At 38.2% G+C, this 21,301-nt stretch overlaps 1 protein-coding gene across 9 annotated transcripts in view; it reads right to left on the bottom strand.

Moving 5' to 3' along the window:
- ppfia4 (PTPRF interacting protein alpha 4) overlaps positions 1-21,301 on the bottom strand; it is a 173,250-nt gene that overhangs the window by 11,757 nt on the left and 140,192 nt on the right. For 4 of the 9 annotated variants that reach the window (XM_062979707.1, XM_062979705.1, XM_062979703.1 and 1 more), the window contains 9 exons: positions 20,191-20,391; positions 18,539-18,601; positions 17,778-17,804; positions 16,157-16,332; positions 15,287-15,384; positions 14,038-14,213; positions 11,967-12,035; positions 1,880-2,057; positions 797-891 (listed from right to left, as the gene is read on the bottom strand). In XM_062979707.1, coding sequence (XP_062835777.1) covers positions 833-891; positions 1,880-2,057; positions 11,967-12,035; positions 14,038-14,213; positions 15,287-15,384; positions 16,157-16,332; positions 17,778-17,804; positions 18,539-18,601; positions 20,191-20,391 — 1,047 coding nt within the window. In that variant the 3' untranslated portion in view covers positions 797-832. Of the gene's footprint in view, positions 1-796; positions 892-1,879; positions 2,058-11,966; positions 12,036-14,037; positions 14,214-15,286; positions 15,385-15,446; positions 15,589-16,156; positions 16,333-17,565; positions 17,735-17,777; positions 17,805-18,538; positions 18,602-20,190; positions 20,392-21,301 lie in introns of those variants that run through there. The other 5 variants (XM_062979706.1, XM_062979711.1, XM_062979704.1 and 2 more) reach the window with 4 other exon arrangements.

Genomic DNA, 21,301 nt, shown 5'->3' on the forward strand with positions numbered 1-21,301 from the left:
AGCCTGCTTGCTCTAGGAGGGCTCATGAGAACATGGGAAAGGAAAACAAAGAGATTCCTATCCTACATACCAGGAGAAGGCAGGGAAATAATGAGGGGAAAGGAGGAAAGGGATAGAGATGGACATCAGGTTTGGTCACTGATTGCTGCTACCCTTCCTCCCACTCAATTCTACTCCACTCCATTCCGAACCCAGATAAATAGACCTGGCATTTGTGGACAATGTTACAGCAGCTTCTGATATCCCCATCCCTCTCCTGCTTGTGTTGTATGCCTGCTAATGAGGTTTTGGGCCTGCAAATTTGGCCCACAGTAGTGGGAACAATGGCTATCCCTGAATAATTGAAGGATGTGGTAGATAGGATCATTCATTCTGAAAAAAGTGCCAGATCTCTGCTTATTTGTATCCTGGCCTCACTAAACATCTGCTGCAAATATTAAAAAATCCGGTTTACACCAGCCTCACAGTAACTGCAATGAACCCTCTGGTCTCACATGAACTTGTGTGATCCATATGAACTATAATTTCATGGACAGAAAATAATTCCTATGCAACATGCTTTGTCTTTATACTACTCCCAATAGTTCTATCAGAAAAGACTATGCTACATAAAAGTAGCAATGCAAGAGGTTTCACTACAAGTGGACTGTGACAGATCACAAAATTTCTATTTAGAACTATGAGGATACAGCAGTAAGATTCTATACTGCATAACATGCTAATTTCCTATATTAGTTTCTGAACAGTCTATGGACTGTTGGGATTGCATTTCCTCTGACCACATTTCTAAACTTACCTGAGGCCTGGGCCAAGTGCCACTGGAAATTGAACCTCAGCAGGAATATGTGCGAACTGTGGATGCCTCCAGTCTTTGGGACCCAGATGCACCAACTGCAAACCATTCAGCAACAACACACAAAAGCATGCAATTAGTGAAGTCACAGCTCTCACACAAAGCATTCAATTAAAGCGTGGTTGCCTTGATTAACTGTCTAGCTTGACTTATTATGGATATCAGGATGTAGATGCTTTATGCAAATATAGCATTTTAGTTATAAAAACAACTACACTATCTTGCAAATAGGCATAAGCATCAGAGCTATGCAGTCCAAAAGTGTGATAACAAAGGAAAAATTCAAACAGCTAAATGTTTCTTATTTTGTGCCTTCAACTAGTTTCCAACTTATGATGATGACATTTTCTTGGTAGGACTTCTTTAGAGTGGGGTTGCCTTTGCTGTCCTCTGAGGTTGAGATAATTTAATTTACTCAATGACTCCCAGTAAATTTCCACAGCAGAGCAGAGATTCAAACCCTGTTCTCCAAAGTCCTAGTCTGAGAGGTGACACCGACTGAAATTGTAAAATTAGCTTATGTACTATACTATATACTTCTAAAATGGCCTGTTTCTAAGGGTCAGGTGTTTCCTTTAAGATTTGTCAGAAATTAATCAGATACAAAATCATGTGTTCTTTTACCTTTTTATAATTGCAATTCCAGGCTAATAGGAAAAGCTTTGATTAAAAAGTTTTTATTTTATTAGTTAAAGGAACTATGCATTTCAAAGTGTGCAGAATTCAGATATGGACCTATGCTCAGATATGAAACTATGCTCAAAACCATGCATTATCTATGCTCAAAGCTTTCTACCAATTACAAAAACTCTTTCACTTGGCATAATATGTGTGCGTTCCCTTAAAAAGACTGATATTTGTCTATGTGTATTTTTAAGGCAAGAATATGTTTAGCAGTTATATGATCCTGCTCAAGCAAACAGAGCAATGGGCTTCACAGCAGCAGACAACACATCATGCAACATACGGACAGAAGGCTCTTATTCATCACTTGTGAATGAGAGCAGGGAAGATTTAGAACCTCACCTTCTGGTGGCATTTTCTTCGGTGGTGCTGAAGGAGGTGGTAAGGGTACCAAGGAGGTGACTCGGAATCCTGCTGGCAACGTTTCTGATGACCCACTGAGCATGTTAATGCTATGAAACTCTCGGGGGCGGAAACGCTTTCGCCAGGACGGAGTTCTCCGAAAAGTCTTGTCGTCACCCTATGAAAAAAGAAGAAAAGTAATATTACACCACACATCAAGCAGTGTGATGAGGTAGTAGTAGTACACAATACTACTTTACTAACTGCAGGAAGTCCTGCAGTTAGTAAAAGAAACTAACTCGTCACCACACAAAGACTAGGAAAGTTCATAACAATATGATCATCATGTGCCATTATAATGGAAGATTGCAAATATTTATTTGAATGCATATTGCATATGTCCCTCCTCATTAAAGGCTGAAGGCCTGTTTAAACAGGAAGGTCTGTGTCCATTGGAGAAAAGAGCAGAGAAGGGGCCAATTGAGCTCCCCCTGGGAGGGAGTTTCAAAGCCTAGGAAAAGGCATAAAAGAAGCTGCCTTTGATGTCCTCATGAACTAAGCCTGAGAGTGTGGTCGGACAGAGAGAAAGTTCTTCTAAAATCATAAGACTTGGCAGGCTCATAGGGAAATATGGGCTTTAGCAAGGATTGAACAAAGCTGTCTCAATACACTGCACTGCTCAAACAGCATCATCATTCATTCAAGATCCAGAACCAGTCAAGTTATTTTGGTATCTGTTTTACATGTGCCTTCAAGTCACCCACTGACATATGGTGAGAGCATGAATTTCATAGGAATTGCTCAGGCATAGAATATTCAGGGGTGGTTTTGCCAGCTTCTCCCTTTGAAATATAGCCTATTGTACCTGGTATCCCACTGGTGGTCTTCCATCCAAGGACCAGGACTGATCCTATTTTGCTTCCAAGATAATATAAAAGGCAGAAAATCTCAGAAGCACCTCTTCTTTTTCTGGTAGTGAAGCAGCAATGATGCTTGATGAAATCACAAGCAATCAGAAGGATTTCCATTACACTGCAAATCTGTTTCCTTTAGCAGAAGCCCCATTGTGCCTAACTGTGGACTTGTCCTGAGCCAATCTTTCCAATATTTTTCTCTCATCTATACATAAAAGTCCCTTTGAAGATTCCCCCCCCCCCAAAAAAAAAAAATATTTGCCACTTTTTTGTTTGTGGCAGCTGTTATTCTCTTCCAAAATGCCCTTGAAGGATTGCAGAACAGCTGAAGAGAAAAATAAATTTAGGAATGAAATAAGCAGTGTTACTGCTTTTCCTATTGTGAGCCCCACTCCTGAAAAATGTCATTTTTCTAAAGTAGCCTCCCCACATTTGCTCTGCTCATAAATGTTGAATAATTTCAATGTCGTTTCTGCCAAAGTTCTAGAATCAGGTGCATGACAGTGAAAAGTAAATATATCAACTATGCTTTTACTGCAGACGACAAAATGGGCAAGTTTGCAGGCAGTAAGAAATGGCTCATCTCTTGTAAACATTGTTATGTTTGCAACTCTATCGCCCATTTTCATTTTACAGAACTGTCTGAGGCTAGTTTCTTAGGTAGTACGAAGATGCATCAGGATATTAGAAATCTCTCCCGTAGGCAGTTGATGGGCTTGGATGTCTCAGAACTGCAGTAGAAGATAGCAGGACATCTTAGAAGAAACCAGAAATAATCATCCAGAAGACTATTTGTAAACTCTTTTGTGTTCAAAAATTGAGAGACTGCATGACTGCTTCATTTATCCACCTTAACCCATGTTTAATATGTACTCTAAACAGGACATATTGGACTGCAGTGGGGGGCAGGTATTGGGTAAAACAATCATTTAAGCATGAAGGGCAAAGATTCACATTCAGAAGCAAAACAGAGCAAATGATTTTTAAAAATCTACTCCTACGAATTCAATATATAAGGAGCTAACATCTTAAACAAAAAATCCTTCTCCCTCCTACCACATGTCTAGAAAGAAGTGGTTTCTAGACACATGGTAGTAGGCTTTGGGAATCAAAATATCAATTTCCATAAACATGTCTAGGACCTAGAAGGCACACAACTAATTCCCCTAAATTCCACACACTTGCTATCAGACAAAACTGACCAAGGGAAAAAATTCTTAAGACTAAGAATTCATCTTGAAACAATTCATCTCCTTGTTGGAAGAATCTTTGCATATACCTCTCAAGAAATACTCACGGAGCTCAAGTCTTACACATTTATATGATTTTTTAAAAAGAAAAGCTCATTCTTTCCCTTGACTTAAAAGAGTGATCTGATAAGTCTTATAGTACCTATGAGATCAGATTTTCTAAGAAGCCAATCAATTTAATTTAGAGGATTTAATTTTCATACTAGTCAGCCCTCCACATTTTCGAGTTTGCTTTTTGCAGATTTGATTATTAACTGATTTGATTAAATGCTCTCTCTGGAGGACCTACAGATTCCTAGAGAGATGTTCTTCTAGGTAACAAAAATATCATTTTTTGTGTTAACTATTTTTCACTTTTGCAGGGATCCTGTGCCCCCTAATTCCAGTAACTATGGAGGGCTAATTGTGGTTGCTGTCACTTACTTTGTTGCATTGTTAATTTAAGCATGCCAAGCAGAATATTTTTTATTGTGTCAAAAGCAACTTGAGAACATACTGCAAGTTGCTTCTGGTGTGAGAGTATTGGCCGTCTACAGAGACGTTGCCCAGGGGACGCCCAGATGTGTTAGCTGGGAGGCTTCTCTCATGTCCCCGCAAGCTAGAGCTGACAGATCAATCTGTCTCGCGGATTCAAACTAGCAACCTTCAGGTCAGCAACCCAACCTTCAGGTCCACAGTTCAGCCAGCACAAGGTTTTAACCCATTGTGCCACCGAGGCTCAATAGGCAGAACATATGAATGTTGTTCTATGATCGAGAAAACTATACAAAGGAATCAAAACATTGGCAACCGTTAAGACCATTTTTTGTTCTGATGGTTAGCCAATGCAGTTTTGCTTCTTTGAAATGGAATCCAGGCTGCCACACAGGTCCCAACCTTAACAATATCATAATTGATATTCACCCAAATGCCCTCAATCTTAACAGATGCTGAAGAATAGTCCAAAATGGTATGATCAGGATATCAGCAACCTAGATCGATGGACCCCGTCCGAAACAAAATTTTTCCCAGTTTTCAAAGTAACAGGATAAACACATAATAGTTCCTTCTTTTATGTTCAGCTTAGAGACATCCTAAAGCCCACTCATGGACTCTGTAGGGATTCATGGACCACAGATTCAGAACCTATGCTCTATAATGATGGCAGAGTCGTGGAATTCTCTCACAAGGGATCAAGCTAGTTACACTCCTTTCAATTTCTGAGTATGCTTCAAAATATTTTTACTTCAGAAATCTTTTATAACCTACCCAGATGTTTTTGCTGCTTTATTGTGTTTTGCTGGTTATTAAATGCAGTTTTGTAGGAGTATGATTTTTAGTGTTTATTTCCATCATTTCTATCCCGCCCTTCTCACCCGAAGGGATTCAGGGCAGCTCACAGTCTGGCAAAATTCAATGCCAATATAAGTGTGTTACATTCTCCTGCTGTTTGGAGTTGGGTGAATAAATGGACTCTTAAATTTCTCAACCATGTTCAAGAAATGAGAAACTGAGAAAGGATTTTAATTAAATTTCTCATGGATAGGAGAACATCCCCAACAGGTTTCTCAGAAGTCCAGCACATTGGTGGCAGTAGCTTCATGTTTTCCACACTAGGTCTGAGAGTGTAAAACTGGAGGCAAAGACTGTGTTTCTTGTTGATTATACCAAGGGTTTGAATGAAAAATAATGCCTCCACCTTTGTTACTTGGGTTTGGATGGGAATATTTTAATACATCAAATGCAGAAATAATCCTTAGAACGTGCTCTTTAACTACCATTATTCACTTTTCCACATAATCACCAGACAATTGGATACATTTCTGGCAACGATGAACCAGTTTCCTGAAGCCATCACGGAAGAAGTTGACACTCTGTTTCCGCAACCAACATCTCACAGTACCCATCTTCCCATAGCCAAGCAAAGCAATAATGTGACCCACACGTTCTTGTGAAATGTCGATTATGCTTGAAATTTCTGAGTGATATGACGATCATCCTGAATCAATTTGTCAAACTTTTGCTTGTGAAACTCTGTGGTTGCTGTCACAGAACATCCAGCTCTTTGTCATGCAAGTCAGATGTTCCCACCTCAACATCTTTAAACTTACTCGCCCAACGACGCACAGTACTCACATCAACACAATCACCATGAACAGCTTGCATTCTCTGATGAATCTCCTTTGGAGTGACACCTTCTGCTGTCAAGAATTCAATGACTGCACGTTGCTTAAGTCGCATTGACCGACCGTCTGCGCAGGGTTCCATACTTTGCACTTTAACAACACAACCGTTCAATGCTAAGACTTCTCGCCAAATACAACTGTAGAGGAGAGTCTACTGAACAAGCCAGTACCTGCCGCATACCAGTACTGCCATCTGTTGAGGAGTTACGAAGGTGGAGGCATTACTTTTCATTCAACCCTCATATGTAAGATGTTTTTAATGTTTTTCTGGATGAAGAACGCAGAAAAATGCTTTACATTTTAAAAGTGTGGGTTTGAGTGTTTGTTCTGCTGCATAAGTCAGCAGTAGCAAATATGCTGCCATTTTTATGATTGTTTTACATTTCTAATCCAAATGTTTCAGAGGCAGGGACTGACAAAACCACTTCTGAGTATTCCTTGCCTTAAAAACCCTGTGAGATTCATGAAGTCACTGTAAGTTGATAAGCAACTTAAAGGCACATACTCACACACAGACTAAAACAGAAAGTAAAAACAGTAATATTCTGAGAAAAAGTGGTCAGAAGGGGATGCTCAAATGTACAGTTGTCCCTCCACATCCATGGATTCTGTATTTATGGATGTAACCATTTACAGCTTGAAATTGATTTTTTTTTCATCCAAAAACCATATGTTGATTTTGCCGTGTTTTATAAGGGATATCATCTTATTTGCCACCATATATGACGGAACATGGGCAACCATGGATTTTGGTCTCCATGCAGGGTTCTGGAACCAAACTCCAGCAGCTACAAAAGGCTCAATGTACTCGCAAAGTGTTTCTTTTGAAGTAAGCTGCTTTTAAAGAATTGAGTAGGAAAACACTTGTTTTAATAATATAAACTAGGATAAAAAATTAAAAATTAAAAACAATCAGCTGCTTAGAATGAAATGGCTATTTCCTTTCTTAATTTCCTGAGAATTGATCACTGATGGGCCATCAGTCTTTAAGCATAAGTTTTAAATGTGCGTCCTTTGTTTAATCTCTAGTTTGTGTATTTTAATATGTATTTTATAGAAATATGTTTTAATATGTAGCTTTTATAGAAATACGTTTTAATATGTGTATTTGTGATGTTTTTGCAATGTTCATGTGTTTTAATTATTCTGTAACCAGATTCGAACCATGAGAAGAGGCGGGTAAGAAATAAAACAACAACAATTATTATTATTATTATTATTATTATTATTATTATTATTATTATTATTATTATTATTATCATTATCATTATTTAAAACACAACAAGATGAGTCCACAGCAGACACTCTGCTGGTTGTTGTATTAGATCACACGTTGGACACTTCTCAAGTGTATTATTATTATTATTATTATTATTATTATTATTATTATTATTATTATTATTATTTTATTGTCCCAATTTGTGCCTGTACAAGTAATGTGATAAACAGCAGAAAGCTTCCTGAGTGTTCCAAAGTGCTTGGGATGAGAGCTTTTCTGCCCAGGGAAATCCATCTTCCTACTTCTCTGATGGTCATCTGTTGTTATGTGAAAACCTTCAGATTTCAGTGGCTTGAGTGGAGCTTGCTTACTACTTTATTAACCAGTCACCTACTGCTGTTTCTTTCCCTCTTTCCTTTTAGAAAGACGACCTTAGTATATTAATTGTACTGTTGCAACTCAAGTAAGTTTCCAAAGGAAACACTGTGCAACTTATTCAACCTTTACATCTTAATGGATTTCTCATAATAAGGAAAATGCCACAGCAGTGGCGAAAGAAAGGGTGCAAATATAAATAGAGAATCGTGTTGTTTTTAGTTCCTGTAAAATTCAGTAAATGACACTGGGGAATGATGTGATAAAATATTTGTCTGGAACCACTTTTGGAGCATTTTTGTTTAATTTTGTTATTTTTGACTTGTTTTGACAGCCATTCTTTGAAAGGCATCTGGAAGCTGAAGTCTTTGAAGGACCAAAGACTGAGAACCATTGGAATGTATAAGGACATTTTCACAATTTTTAAAAAAGCTTTCCTGCTCCATAGTAGACCTGGGAGAGATTTCTTTTTAACAACAGAAATGAGTGGAAGACACTTCCAGCTCATGTTGTTTTTAAAAAGGCTTTTCATGAATCAAATGGTTCAAACGGTCACTCCACCCTACCCCCATTTAGTGGAAATGCCCCCACGCCACTTAGATTATATTTTGGACAAATTGGTGGAAAGGTCCTCCAATGTGGAGACATTTGGGCATTTTTGACCATTTTTTAAAATATCTCCACTGGGCTCTGGAGGGCACATGTAGCCCACGGGATACACTTTGCACACCTCTCTCCTACATGTTCCCCGAGTGTCTTCCTGTTCTAAGATTTCAGAATACAGAAACATGTTAGAGAAGTTTGGACAGTGGGGAATCCAGATGCAGAGCAATAAAATGGATTGGATCATTTTTTAGATTTCTTGAAGACGCTCCCCATGGTGTACATGCCTTAAGAACATTACAAACAAATGAATCTGGGATTCATCTCTAGTTACACGTCAAACAAGTGTTGTGGAGAAACATGCCAGTCATTGCCATAGGAAACTTAATAGACTTTGAAAGCACAATACATCCTGCTGCCACTCATGTCTTAGCCTAACTTAGAACTTTTTCTATTTCCTTTTTAAGCCAGGAAGAACCCACTAACAGCTGGTGTAGATATAATTATGACATTAAGAAAATTTCTTAATTTTACTGCCCATTCTGTTTCTACACCGATTCGCCAACTATATTTCACCCATTGCAGTGACATAAAAATTAACTGCAATATAGTGGACTGAGTTTTTAATTCATATTGTTCACACTTAGGCTTCATTATTTATTCTAAAACTCATATATTAGCCCTTCAGCAATGCTTTTAGAGTGTTCACAAAAAAGACAACATACTACTGTAGAATTTTTCTGAGGAAAATAACAATGTTTAAAAGCTGGAACCAAAAAGAAAATAAAACTGGTGATGAGAAAGCAGGTTGAAATTAAACTATTTTATATAAATGTACTCTTTTTGTGCTAATGGTACCATTGCTCACTCTGTGACCATCCGTCAGAATATCAACTTCCATTCCTATAGACGCTTCCATACATTATTTGTAAAGATACCTACCAATACTGTAAATTCCATTAAGCCATTGTACTTACCTGTATATCACTAACTCAAAAGATTTGATGTCACAGAATCCATTGCATTACGCTGACAGAAACCTCACTATTTAATGAAGAAGTGAACATGCTGTTTCTTTTTCTGTCCCTTTACAGACCATTTGCTCCCTACCCTCCAGCTTGTTTCATATATAACTTTTTAAACTTGGTGTAGGAAAATAAAAGTAGTCCACTCTACCATAAACCTGACTGAAGCAGTTCAGTTAAGATAAAAAGTGGCCGGGTTTTATAAAGAGAAATCAATGTTATTAGTGTGTTTTTACCACTGGGATATAAGTGTTTAGAAGCCAATAGGCAGAATTTTCCAAAGATGTGTAACTGTGACAAAACATACCCTGTTTCCCCTAAAATAAGACATCCCCAGAAAATAAGACCTAGTAGAGGTTTTGCTGAATTGCTAAATATAAGGCCTCCCCTGAAAGTAAGACCTAGCAAAGTTTTTGTTTGGAAGCATGCCCGCCGAACAGAACACCAGAGCATGCAGGATCAGTAAATGTACCTACCATAGAGTGTTAAACATGGAAATAATGGTAGTAACAAGAAATTTTTGATAGGATTCACAGTTTGTCTGGTTATGCTGGTTTGTGATGACAACTACTGTACAGTATATAATAAACGTTCTTTTTTTTTTGTTCAACAATAAATGTGAATACTTTTTCATGGAAAAATAAGACATCCCCTGAAAATAAGACCTAGAGCATCTTTGGGAGCAAAAATTAATATAAGACACTGTCTTATTTTCGGGGAAACACGGTAGATATTTTCATGTACATCTTTCATTCCCACCTCTCACAAACCTATGTTGGAAAATGTGCCATATGTGAAATATTATTAGGTCTCTAGCATTTCCACAGAAACTTATTCGCAGCTGCTTGTTTGATATTTGGTGGATCAGGGTGGGGAAAGTACACCACCCAGGATGACATTTTATGACACCTAAAGCTTCCCAGAAGTTTTCCCAAATCCCCATCTTCTAAACAATTTTTTTTAAAAAAAATGCTGTCCAATATCTGACTCAAACTACCCCAATGGCTTTAAACGTATTATGATTTAGTCTTCCTTGTACCCCACTACTTTCTACTCTACAACCTCCCAGATAATTGCTGAAAATAAGCCACTTTTAAAATGGATTATGAAACTAGAAGTGTCATTCTACCTCTTCTAGTCACAACAATGTAGCCTGTCAGGAGGCTATACCTTTATCTTTCGCAATTGCCTTACAGCGTTCTGCCCCAAAGCTCATTATAGTGGCAGGATAACTTCACATACAAAAAATAGAATAGCTGCTTGCTGTTATGATCTTTTGTTTTCAGTAATGCAATAAAATTAATTTTAAAATTACTCTAAAATATGGATCCCACTCAGGAAGGCATGCCCTTTTTGCTCAAGCCACCGATTTCCACCAAGATTACAGACACAAAATAATTCTACATGGTTTGTGTTGGGCTGAGCTAGTCATATATAGTTTGACATTTAGATTCTTGAGCTAAGATTCTTCTTAATAATCCAGAAGGCACCATGTCTCTACATCCTCACATTCATCTCTCCATTAGGCTTCATAAGAACTGTGTTGACATGATTTTTTTTTCACTCAGATAGATTTGGCATCTATAGCAAAGTGTTTACAGATTCTGAAGTTAAAGAAACCCTTCAATATATGTCAAGTCCAGTGATTATATTTATTGACTAACTATACAAAAAAAAACTTTGGTACATCAAGCAGTGTGGCATTGATTCACAAAGTATACAAACGGTTTCACTCCACAGATTAGCATGAAAACTTGCTTCTGTTTCAATAGTAGGACATTTTATTGCATTCTTGACAGGAGCTCCACATCTCATGGGATTAGATTCACAGAAGAAATTATAAAGGGAGGCTATGAGGTCCCAGCTGGTCAGAAGTGTCTCCAACATCACTGGTCTTCAGAGCTTTGTCCAGATCATTTTAAAATCATACAATTGCTACTACTTCTTACGGAGTATACTCCATAGTCCACAGATTCAGATTTTGTATCTTTTGAGTAGTAGATTAAATGTAAATGTATGCAAAATCATATGTCTGCTGAGATTTTAATCCCTTTTAACTGAAAGAGGTGAAAGCTAAAACTAACACAAGGACATCAACGCAGGGATGTTTTATTTATTTAATATTTCCAAAAAGAAAAATAGGCTGGCTGGGGTTAATGCCCTCATTTATGACATAAAGAATTCTTTTGCATCTTAGAAAAGCAAAGCAAACAGCATAGGTTCTGTTTAACACCAATTCTTTCTTTCACAAGAAATGTAGAGATGACTTCTCTTGTAAAAATCTTCCTCACCACACAGTTTTGTAATAGAGGAGCCATGCTTGTTTGCAACCTGGAATCCCCCTTGCTTAGCATATCCATTCTCACTTTTCCTACTCAGAAATTTGGCAAGGTGCTGTTCCTTCAAAGAAGAGAAATGCAAGCCCAGTCCTATTTCCAGTATTCCGTTTGTTTCATGTTTCTTAGCTGATTGAATGAGCCCAGTATTTGTCAAATTCCCAGCATGATTTAGTCAGAGGATAGTACTTTGTACTCACATCATCAAGCCTCCTGTCAGTGCCCAAGGCAAGTAGGTTGTTAAATTCTCTCTCCATCACCTGTCGTGCCTGGAAATAATATTAGATAAGCCAAAACCAGTAATCCATTTAAAAAAAAACCCTGATGCAACCACAAGACTAGCAACATCACCAAACTACTAGTAAGATTAAATCCTAAATTCTTTGCTGAAAACTGTTGCAGCTCCAATGTGACATATCTCACTTATTATGTGACTTATTTACAAACAACTCTGAATCTGGACTTTCCATTTAATAAGACATGGTGAGAGTCAATTATAAGCATCATTGAAACAAATAAGAATGAATTGTATTCTGGTTGATGGTTATTGTTGTACTTATGTTTTTTGGATGTCTACTGTTGGTTTTATTGTTTTAATTATTTATATGTAATATTTTTAATTTGTGCTATATTTGATTTCTGTTTCTGTTGGGCCTGCCTCGAGTCCATTTGGGGAAATGGTGGCGGGATATAAGAATAAAGTTGTTGTTGTTGTTGTTGTTGTTGTTGTTTGTGGCTGAGTTTTCAGTGAGCAAACAGGAGAGGGTCATTTAATTTCAGAAACAAAATGAAATACTTCATAGATAATCCATTCAGTAATTTAAAAAATGTTCTGACCTGTTTCACTGGTAAGAGTCAAACAGGCAAGGAAAGAGGAATTGCCATTTTCTATCATAATTGGAGGACTGGAAAAGAGTGAAAAATCAGAGAAAAGGTGATCACTTTCAATTTTAGGTTCAAATCTAAACGTGGGAGTCAGAGAAAAAGGGGCAAATTTTTTGTTTCCAATAAGCTTTGCATTCCTAGCAGGTTCCAAGGTGTGGTGACATGTTTGATCAATATCATTTCTTCAGTTTCCTCCACAAGGGCAGTACAGAGAAGGCCTAGGAAAAACGGAGGCTGGGAAAGCAAAGCAGCCGCAATGATGGTAATGAGCAAGTGTTGCCACCACCACCCATGTCTGCAGACAGCTGGCAGGAAAAAAACAGGTGTTACTTCCTCTCGCTCCTTCCAGAGGTAGTTTAATTATTGATACTGCAAATGAAAAAATATACCTTGTCTGTTTTTATGCTCATTTCTTTACTTTGTGGTAGTTGAAATCTCACCAGTCAAACAGGTCTGAACTTTTCAACAAAAGAAAGAAAGAAATTGGAAAGAAAAACACTATACATGTGGTCCTGAAGCCAGATAAGGTAGGTTGAAAGTACAAACTCAACCTGTTTATTACGAAGTAAGCTCCACTGGCTAGCAGTTCTTAGTTAGATAATATTATACAATGTGCTTTTGGAGGGGGAGGTTGACAAAAAGACTAAGATACTCACAAGGATATGATTTATTTTAAAATTCTATAATACTATTATGTAATTGTTTAATGAAAAAATAGAATTTTGAAAATCAAAATGGAAATAAGAAGGTGGCCCTCAAACATACTGTCAGTTGGAAAACTTGCTGCTCAGCCTGTTGCTTTGTAGGCATAGATTCTTGGAGAAGAACTTGGTGACTCATAGAGGGCAATAGAAGTGCCCTTTATGTGGCCCTAGCAGATGTGAGAGCGGCTGATGTTTGGACAACTGCCCATTTATAGTGCCTCAGTGCCTTATTTTCCTACCTCTTTTTACTGGGAGGTGGGGAGCCTGGTGAACAGAGGAAATATTAATGTCTCTGATTGTGCAACTGAAATAAGCTATGTGACAGAAAGGAAGGAAGGAAGGAAGGAAGGAAGGAAGGAAGGAAGGAAGGAAGGAAGGAAGGAAGGAAGGAAGGAAGGAAGGAAGGTAAATTTGACCTAGTCTGTCCAATTGTGAACAAAGGAAAATAAACAGAGAGGGGTTTTGAGAAGGTGGGGAAAGGAGTGAGACGCCTGAGTAAAATTAGGGAACTGCCTGGGTGGTAAAGGGTGGGGCTAAATTAATGGAAAGCAGGTGATTTGTATAGTAGGAATTGAGTATTATAAAACAAATTTATAGGAACTGTCTCATTTACATATTACATATTTAGACAGGAATATAAAACCTTCATTCGAAAAACTTCTGCACAAATATTTCTTCCTACCTGAGTGTTTTGAGTTGGTATTTGTAACACAAGAGCCAGACTATTATAATCAAAATTTTCATCCAAAGCTATAAGCGCTCCATGGACCCCACTCTCAACAATGTTGTTGGCATACTCTCTAAGCCCAATAGATTGAATCCAGTGAATTACTTGATCATTGGTCCAAACTAACACATCTAGAAGACAGTGAAATCATATATTCAGGACAAATACATGTATCACTGAGAACAATTAAGTTTCGATAAATTTCCTAATATGAAAATAAAAAACATATTGTATATATATTCATTGACACCTGTAATATAATCAGGAATGACAGTCCACACACCATGTAAATAAACAGCTCATATGATTTTCATAAACATATTACTAAGAAAATAAGACTGCTCGACCTCTGCAGTCTATACACACTCATTTATTCAGTATCAGAGACAAATTTAAGTATTTAGCAATACCTGAAGATAGTCCAGGGAAAAGCAAACCAGAGAGCAGAACAGAGAAGGGAGTAATCAAAACAAGTCAACAACTTTCACTCGGCACAGAAGATAAATCACAATTTGTGCCAAGCAAACTTTGTTGGAAACACTATTCAATATACAGAGCCTGTTATTGGATCACAGTTGCCTAGCTTCAAATGTTAAGGAGATATTTTGAGGAAGAACAATCAGATAGGCTAAAGTGGCAAAATACGCTATCATTACACAGACAGCCTACATAATCAGGAAGATTTTCTTTATTTACTTATCAACAAGCAATTACACATTTTAAAAATGGTTTATAATCCCAGACCACAAATCTCTACTTTTGTATTTCCAAAGAAACTTGGCACAACTGGTTCTAGGGTAAGAAGCTATCAACTGAAGTTCTACTTTGAGATTGGCTCTCTAATGAAAACAACTTCTGGAAATATTTTGCATTCCAAGGCATCAATCTTCAATTTTTTAAAAAGAACAATTGAGCATGACATAACAAAAAAAGAGGCCTTGGAGAAAAGGAGCAAAACAGTAGTTCATTCAGGTAATAACATTCTGACTTTTGATTAAAATTATATACTCAGGAAATTCTTAATGAAAAATCAGTGACTAAAAATTTTCTAGAATGATTTAAATGAGATATTAATATTCTATCACTACAACTGCAAATGTTCATTTTGTAAACAGCACTGAATCCATTTCAAGAAGTGGCATGAATAGTTACATTTTATGACATTATTGTTTTTCAATGTGCAATAAGTGTTATTGTTATTTACCTTTGATTTCATGCTGGCTTTCTTCCCGCCTCCTCTCCAACTCCTTTCTATCATAGTTCAGCCTCTTCAAGCACATAATACCATACTGCAGGCTTGTTCTGCAACAATATGATGCAACACTTATTCCAAAGCATTTCATATTAAAGAGTCATGTTCAATTTGAAACATGACTTGAGCAATGTAGTGTAACAATCTTAAATCACTGTGTTGTTCTGTCCTTCAATAATGCTGAGAGGGAAAAGTCTTCGATATCAACTGATTTTCAAATCACCTTCACTTCCACAATGTTGTTGATTTTTAGTCTGCGGAAAAAAATATGCTACTGATTCAATTAATCTCATTAATCTTGAATTAGTTGTACTTCTAGAAACAGTACAATTAACTTGTTTCTAACAGGCTCTACATCATGCCTGTGAGACTGATTAAAATAATTTAAGTGATATCAATTCAGACTGGAGAGAGAAAAAATATTTTAAAAACAGGCAAACGAGGCAAATGATTTGTCTTCCTAATACAGTTAGATCATAGAAACATAGAATCATAGAACAGTACAGTTGGAAGAGACCTCATGGGCCATCCAGTCCAACCCCCCGCTAAGAAGCAGGAAATCGCATTCAAAGCACCCCCGACAGATGGCCTCCAAAGAAGGAGCCTCCACCACAGCCCGGGGGAGAGAGTTTCACTGTCGAACAGCTCTCACAGTGAGGAAGTTCTTCCTGATGTTCAGGAGGAATCTCCTTTCCTGTAGTTTGAAGCCATTGTTCCGTGTCCTAGTCTGCAGGGCAGCAGAAAACAAGCTTGCTCCCTCCTCCCTATGACTTCCTTTCACGTATTTGTACATGAAACATATGTCCTAAAAAAAATCTTTACCGATGGAAACTGTCCACCATCTTCAGGTGCACCCGAAGGTCTTTCTTAGTCAGATGATCCAACATCCGTGCATCTACAAGACACTCCATGAAATAGCTGCGATACTGAGGGAGACCTAGGCTAGGAAGCCATTCATTCCCTATCCACTCATGGTTCATGTCTCCATATGCCAGTGTCTGCAAAAGTTAAAAAAAAATAAAACACATAACAGTCAGAAGCACTAACAGAATATTAACTGGATATCTCAAAAATTGGATTCAGAAATTGAATGTATCCAATCCACAGTAGATTTATGTCTTGGATTAGGAAAAAATGACTATTCCTGTTCATAATCCATATGATTATGCGCAGAAATCATCACAAGTATTAAGTCAGGCAGTATACTAAGAAAGTGCTTTGATCGTCATCTACTCTGGGATAGTTAAACTGAAACCAATTGTTGTCAGATCTGATATTTTTTGACATACAACTGGTGATTGCAAAGCTGTTCCCATCAAATGTTATGTGACACTCTATAAAATCTACAAAATAGACTCATTTTAGATGTGATAACTATATAACATGTACATCTAGGTCCTAAGGGATTAGAGGAGCTGATTCTCATAGTGGCAGTGAATGGAACATCAGCTGCTTGCCTGAACTGAACATCGCCATCATGTAAGTTATTGTACGTTTCAAGCATTTTAATTACAACAGAAGATGTACACATGTCTTGTTGGCTAGCAGAAAACTGTCAGAGAAGGCAAGGGGTCCCAACAGATAAAATGAAAAATGGATGTGGACTCCAGCAATCCAGCTGGCATGTGGCAAAAACTCATCCATGGCGGATTGCTCCCTATGCCATCCTGAAAATAGAGCGCATGTGGGCTTCATTTTCAGTACCTTGGGCTGATATATACCACAGTTTTACAAGGAGTAATACAGCAAACCACCTTACAGTGATACCTGCACATTTGGCAGTAACAGCCAATCAAGTATCAACATCTGAAGGCTTTGTCCTATATTGAAAAGCACAGATGTTAAAGTAAATAATGTTAAATCTAGCATCATTCTATTTGCTTTCCCATTTCCAGTAGAAGAGAATCAACATGTGAAAGCCAAAGAAACAGTGATCCCTAGTCACACAGATAGGACTTTAACAAACAATGTAACCATCTAAATAGAAAAATAGAAGAATAAGGCTACAGACATTTGTTCCAAAGGAAGATTGGGAAGAGCTGAGAACAATGCCTGCTAAAATTATGAAAAGAAACAGAAGTAGTTGTCTATATTTTGCAATACTGTAGTGCTAATAGAATCATGTGGTTGATAAGACCTAGAGGTTTTATCACCTTAAAAGAAATTAGTTATCAATTCCTGTATTGTGATTACTTTTTTTACATTTGGAAACTATAACAGGTATTATTACCCAGAAAGGAAGTTTAAGACAGCTTAAGAGTATTCTGCATCTGTTTTCAAGGGTCACCCACTGATACAGATTCAGGAATTTCTTCAAGTATTCGAAAAATTCAGGTGATCTGAATGCCACAGCTCAACTCAAGTTTGCCAAGCTCAACCAGTTCTCATAGTTTTGTGTTCCTAAATACGATAAACAAAACACAATATAATGCAGAAGTCTCACCTGTGCCCAACTGCCCTCCTCAGTGTCCTATATGTAACAATGCAGCATGTCAACAAAATAACAGGCAAAGTCAAATACAGGGGCTGATAATCAGACAAAAGCAAAGGCCTTGCACGTAATCAGACAAAATAATCATGCTAGTCTCACAAGGAAGATCTCTACCATACAATTAAATGAATAGTCAATGAATAGCAAATTGCCATAATCTAACAGGTGAATATTTTGTACTTATATACCTGTGTGGGCTAGGGAACTTGCCATACAAGGTACTTACATGTACTTAAACAAGAGGAACAAATCTGCACTAGTTCAAAAAATATCAAGCCAAATATTGGATGGGCAAACTTCACAGCCACAAGCCACCCAGTACTCAGACAATGAATAACAAAGTTTTCACTAGAACAAGGCAGTCAGCATGGACACAGGGTGGTCATTTTGATCTTATAGAAAAAGTTCACATCTGTTTATTATTTCAATAATTTGTATTTTTGCCTTTTCATGATTTTCCAAAGAAAGCTTTAATTAGCTATTATTATGGCTCCCGAACACTAACAGATTCATCAACTGACAGTACTAGTACCAAACAATTAATATGAGCCAGCCTCATATTACCAAAACATATATTGTAGATATATTATATAAAAAGGATTCTAGTTTGAATAGATGTATAATGATTTCCCATGTAAATTTTATGAGCATGTGCTAGTAAGGGCTTGAAATACAAGTTATGAAAGAGAAAACAATACAAAGAAAACACTTGCCGTTTTGGTTGAGGTTGACAGTGTTTCCATTTCTTCGTGTGTCACCCAGACATTTCCAGACGACTGGTCAAGAGTGGGCATGGGAAGCAGGGAATATGAATCGATGGAGAAAAGAGGAAGGAATTATCAGTAAACATTTCAACCTGACACTCATCTGGACTAGGGTTGTGCATTTGTATAAAATTACTTATCGTTTCTGTTTGTTCTATTCGTATGGCCCCATTTCTGTTTCTGTCTGCCACCGACAGAAATGGGTGCCTATACAAATGGGCTTTTCTGTCCAAGGTCCAGAAAAAATTTTTTCTGGCCTTGGGCAGCAAAGTGGCAAGCCCTGCAAACTGGACCTACGAGACAATGAGTGCTTGATGATTGTAGGCCCAGCTCGCAGGGCCTACCATCGAGCGGTCGATGGTAGCCCCCATAGCCAAGGCCTGCAATCAAGCGCTCAATGCTCATAAGCCCTGGCTGCCGGGCCTATGTTTGGCACTCGACTGTAGGCCCTGCGAGCCAGTCCTACGAGACATTGGGCGCTTGATGCTCGTAGGCCCAGCAGGCAGGGCCTACGAGCATCAAGCGCCCAGCACTTGGCTGAAGGCGCTGCAAGCCAGGGCCTACAGCCAAGCAACAAAAATCAGCAGAGGGGAATGGTTACCATTCCCCTCTGCCATTCATTTCACTGTTTGATTTGTTCCTCTGAGGTTGTACCATTCTGTGCAATCCCAATGGACGAACGGTACAAAACCACGAACGAAACAGATGAAACAGGATTCGAGCCGAACCCTAATCTGGACACAGTTTTCTGTGTTGTAGCAATGAGACCACACCATGAAAGGCCATTCGCAATTTATATTATTAAAGAGCAATGTCCTGAGTTCCTAACAAAAGGTTTTTAAAGGTTAAAAAAAACCTACAGTGCATGAAATAAAGGAAATTTATCTCCCACAGCAATATGAATGGAACTGATTAGAAGTTCTGTTAGTCCTATTAAGAGCTCTATAACTGTAGCTTATTTTCTTCATGCTCAACTTTCAATCGGGTTTCTTCAAGTCCAACATTTCATAGAATCATAGAATGATAGAGTTGGAAGAGACCTCATGGGCCAACCAGTCCAACTCCCTGCCAAGAAGCAGGAAAATCGCATTCAACGCACCTCCGACAGATGTCTACTTGTCTCATATTGTGACCTTGCTCCTCCAGAAGATGGAGGGAAAAAAAATATGTGCATACTTGCTTTTGCCTGCTGACTCTTCTGACAAATAACAAGGAACCCAGAGGAAAGTCAGAACTGAACTGCTGGGAGAACCAATTGTTTCCCAAAGATAACCAACCCAACTTGGTACAGGTGACTCCCACTGATCACAGTACCAGAGTGTTAGACGGAATAAATCAAGTAAAAACTCTGTCTCATATTAGTGGCGCAAATATTCAATTTATTTGAAACAAGTTTGGGCTTCTTTTCATATTCTCTCAAGAGGTACACAAAGTGCTGAACAGAACTCTGCATTCGAACTAAAAATCTGCAGTTCTGTGTTTCAGCAAACCTTTCTGACTTTGGGTTTGGTTGATCACCATTGGTATTGATTGGGAATAGCAACCTTTTAGCATGAAATAAGGATGGAAAGACTACCTTGGTAATCATATGAAGTACTTACTGTCCTCGAGGTGGGTGGAGCTGATGGGCTTGTAAGTGACACCATTTCCTGAATTGCAAGGCGCAACTTCAATCGGTGAAGTGCATTGCTAATGCCAATCTCTCTCTGTATCTCTGTATCCGACAAGGCAGACATTATAGCACCACTCTTCACATTGGCTCTGCATGCTGCGACATACCAGGCAGGCATGCCTACCCAAAGCTACAACATAAGAGGCCATAAATGAATATGTCTTTACATCTTCAGTCACTCACATTTTCACACAACAGAGCTCATGTTAGCTATAGTCTCAAGAGGAGAGACAAAAGCTATACTATAAGAATATTTCTATTTGCAGCTGTCTTCACTAATCCAAAGCAAGGGCAGTGTTGAAAATGAAACACCGTATTTCATCACATAATAGTTGCATTTTCTCCCCCTTTTCTCAGGAAAACGGCAGTGTGACTATTACACAAAGGGTTTTTGGTTTTTTTTGGTTGTTTTTTTTTGTTTTTTTGTTTTTTGGGTTTTTTTGCAGCTACAGAGCTTGCCTCGGCTACCTGCCAGCCGAGTGACCCCCATAGCTCTTGCTGACAGGTGTGTGGGCAGGTGAAGGCTCATCTGCCCATGCATCCCCTATAAAGGGCTGTGAGGCCTCCCTGAGATGCCACCAGCTGAAGAAGATCTTGTAGCTCTTTTTCCAGCAGCCTTACGGGTGGGTGAGTGAGGCCACGTGCCTGCCAAAGAGAGCTACGGGGGCTTCCCTTGGCTGAAAACTCCGGAAGCTCCAAGGGGCAGGCACACCGCCAGGGAGTGCTACCATTTTGCAAGGAATCAGTAAATAGCAAAACTGGGACCCTAAAAAGGAAGCTGTGACTATTATGCAGTGCTGACTATTATGTGATGAAGTGTGGTAGAGTAAATAGCAAGCATTTTCATTAATCAGTTCGACACACACCATTCATTTTTTCCTATTTGAAAAACTAGATAAGGCAATATAAATGCCCAACTATGCTATTATATATTAAAGCAAATAACACTTTAAACATCAATTCAAATTTTTATAGTCACAGGAAAAATGCATTATTTATCATGGATATTATCCAATGGGTACCCCAAGGCAAAGAGTTAG

Source organism: Anolis carolinensis, chromosome 4, assembly GCF_035594765.1.
Source record: "Anolis carolinensis isolate JA03-04 chromosome 4, rAnoCar3.1.pri, whole genome shotgun sequence".
Taxonomy (NCBI): Eukaryota; Metazoa; Chordata; class Lepidosauria; order Squamata; family Dactyloidae; genus Anolis; species Anolis carolinensis.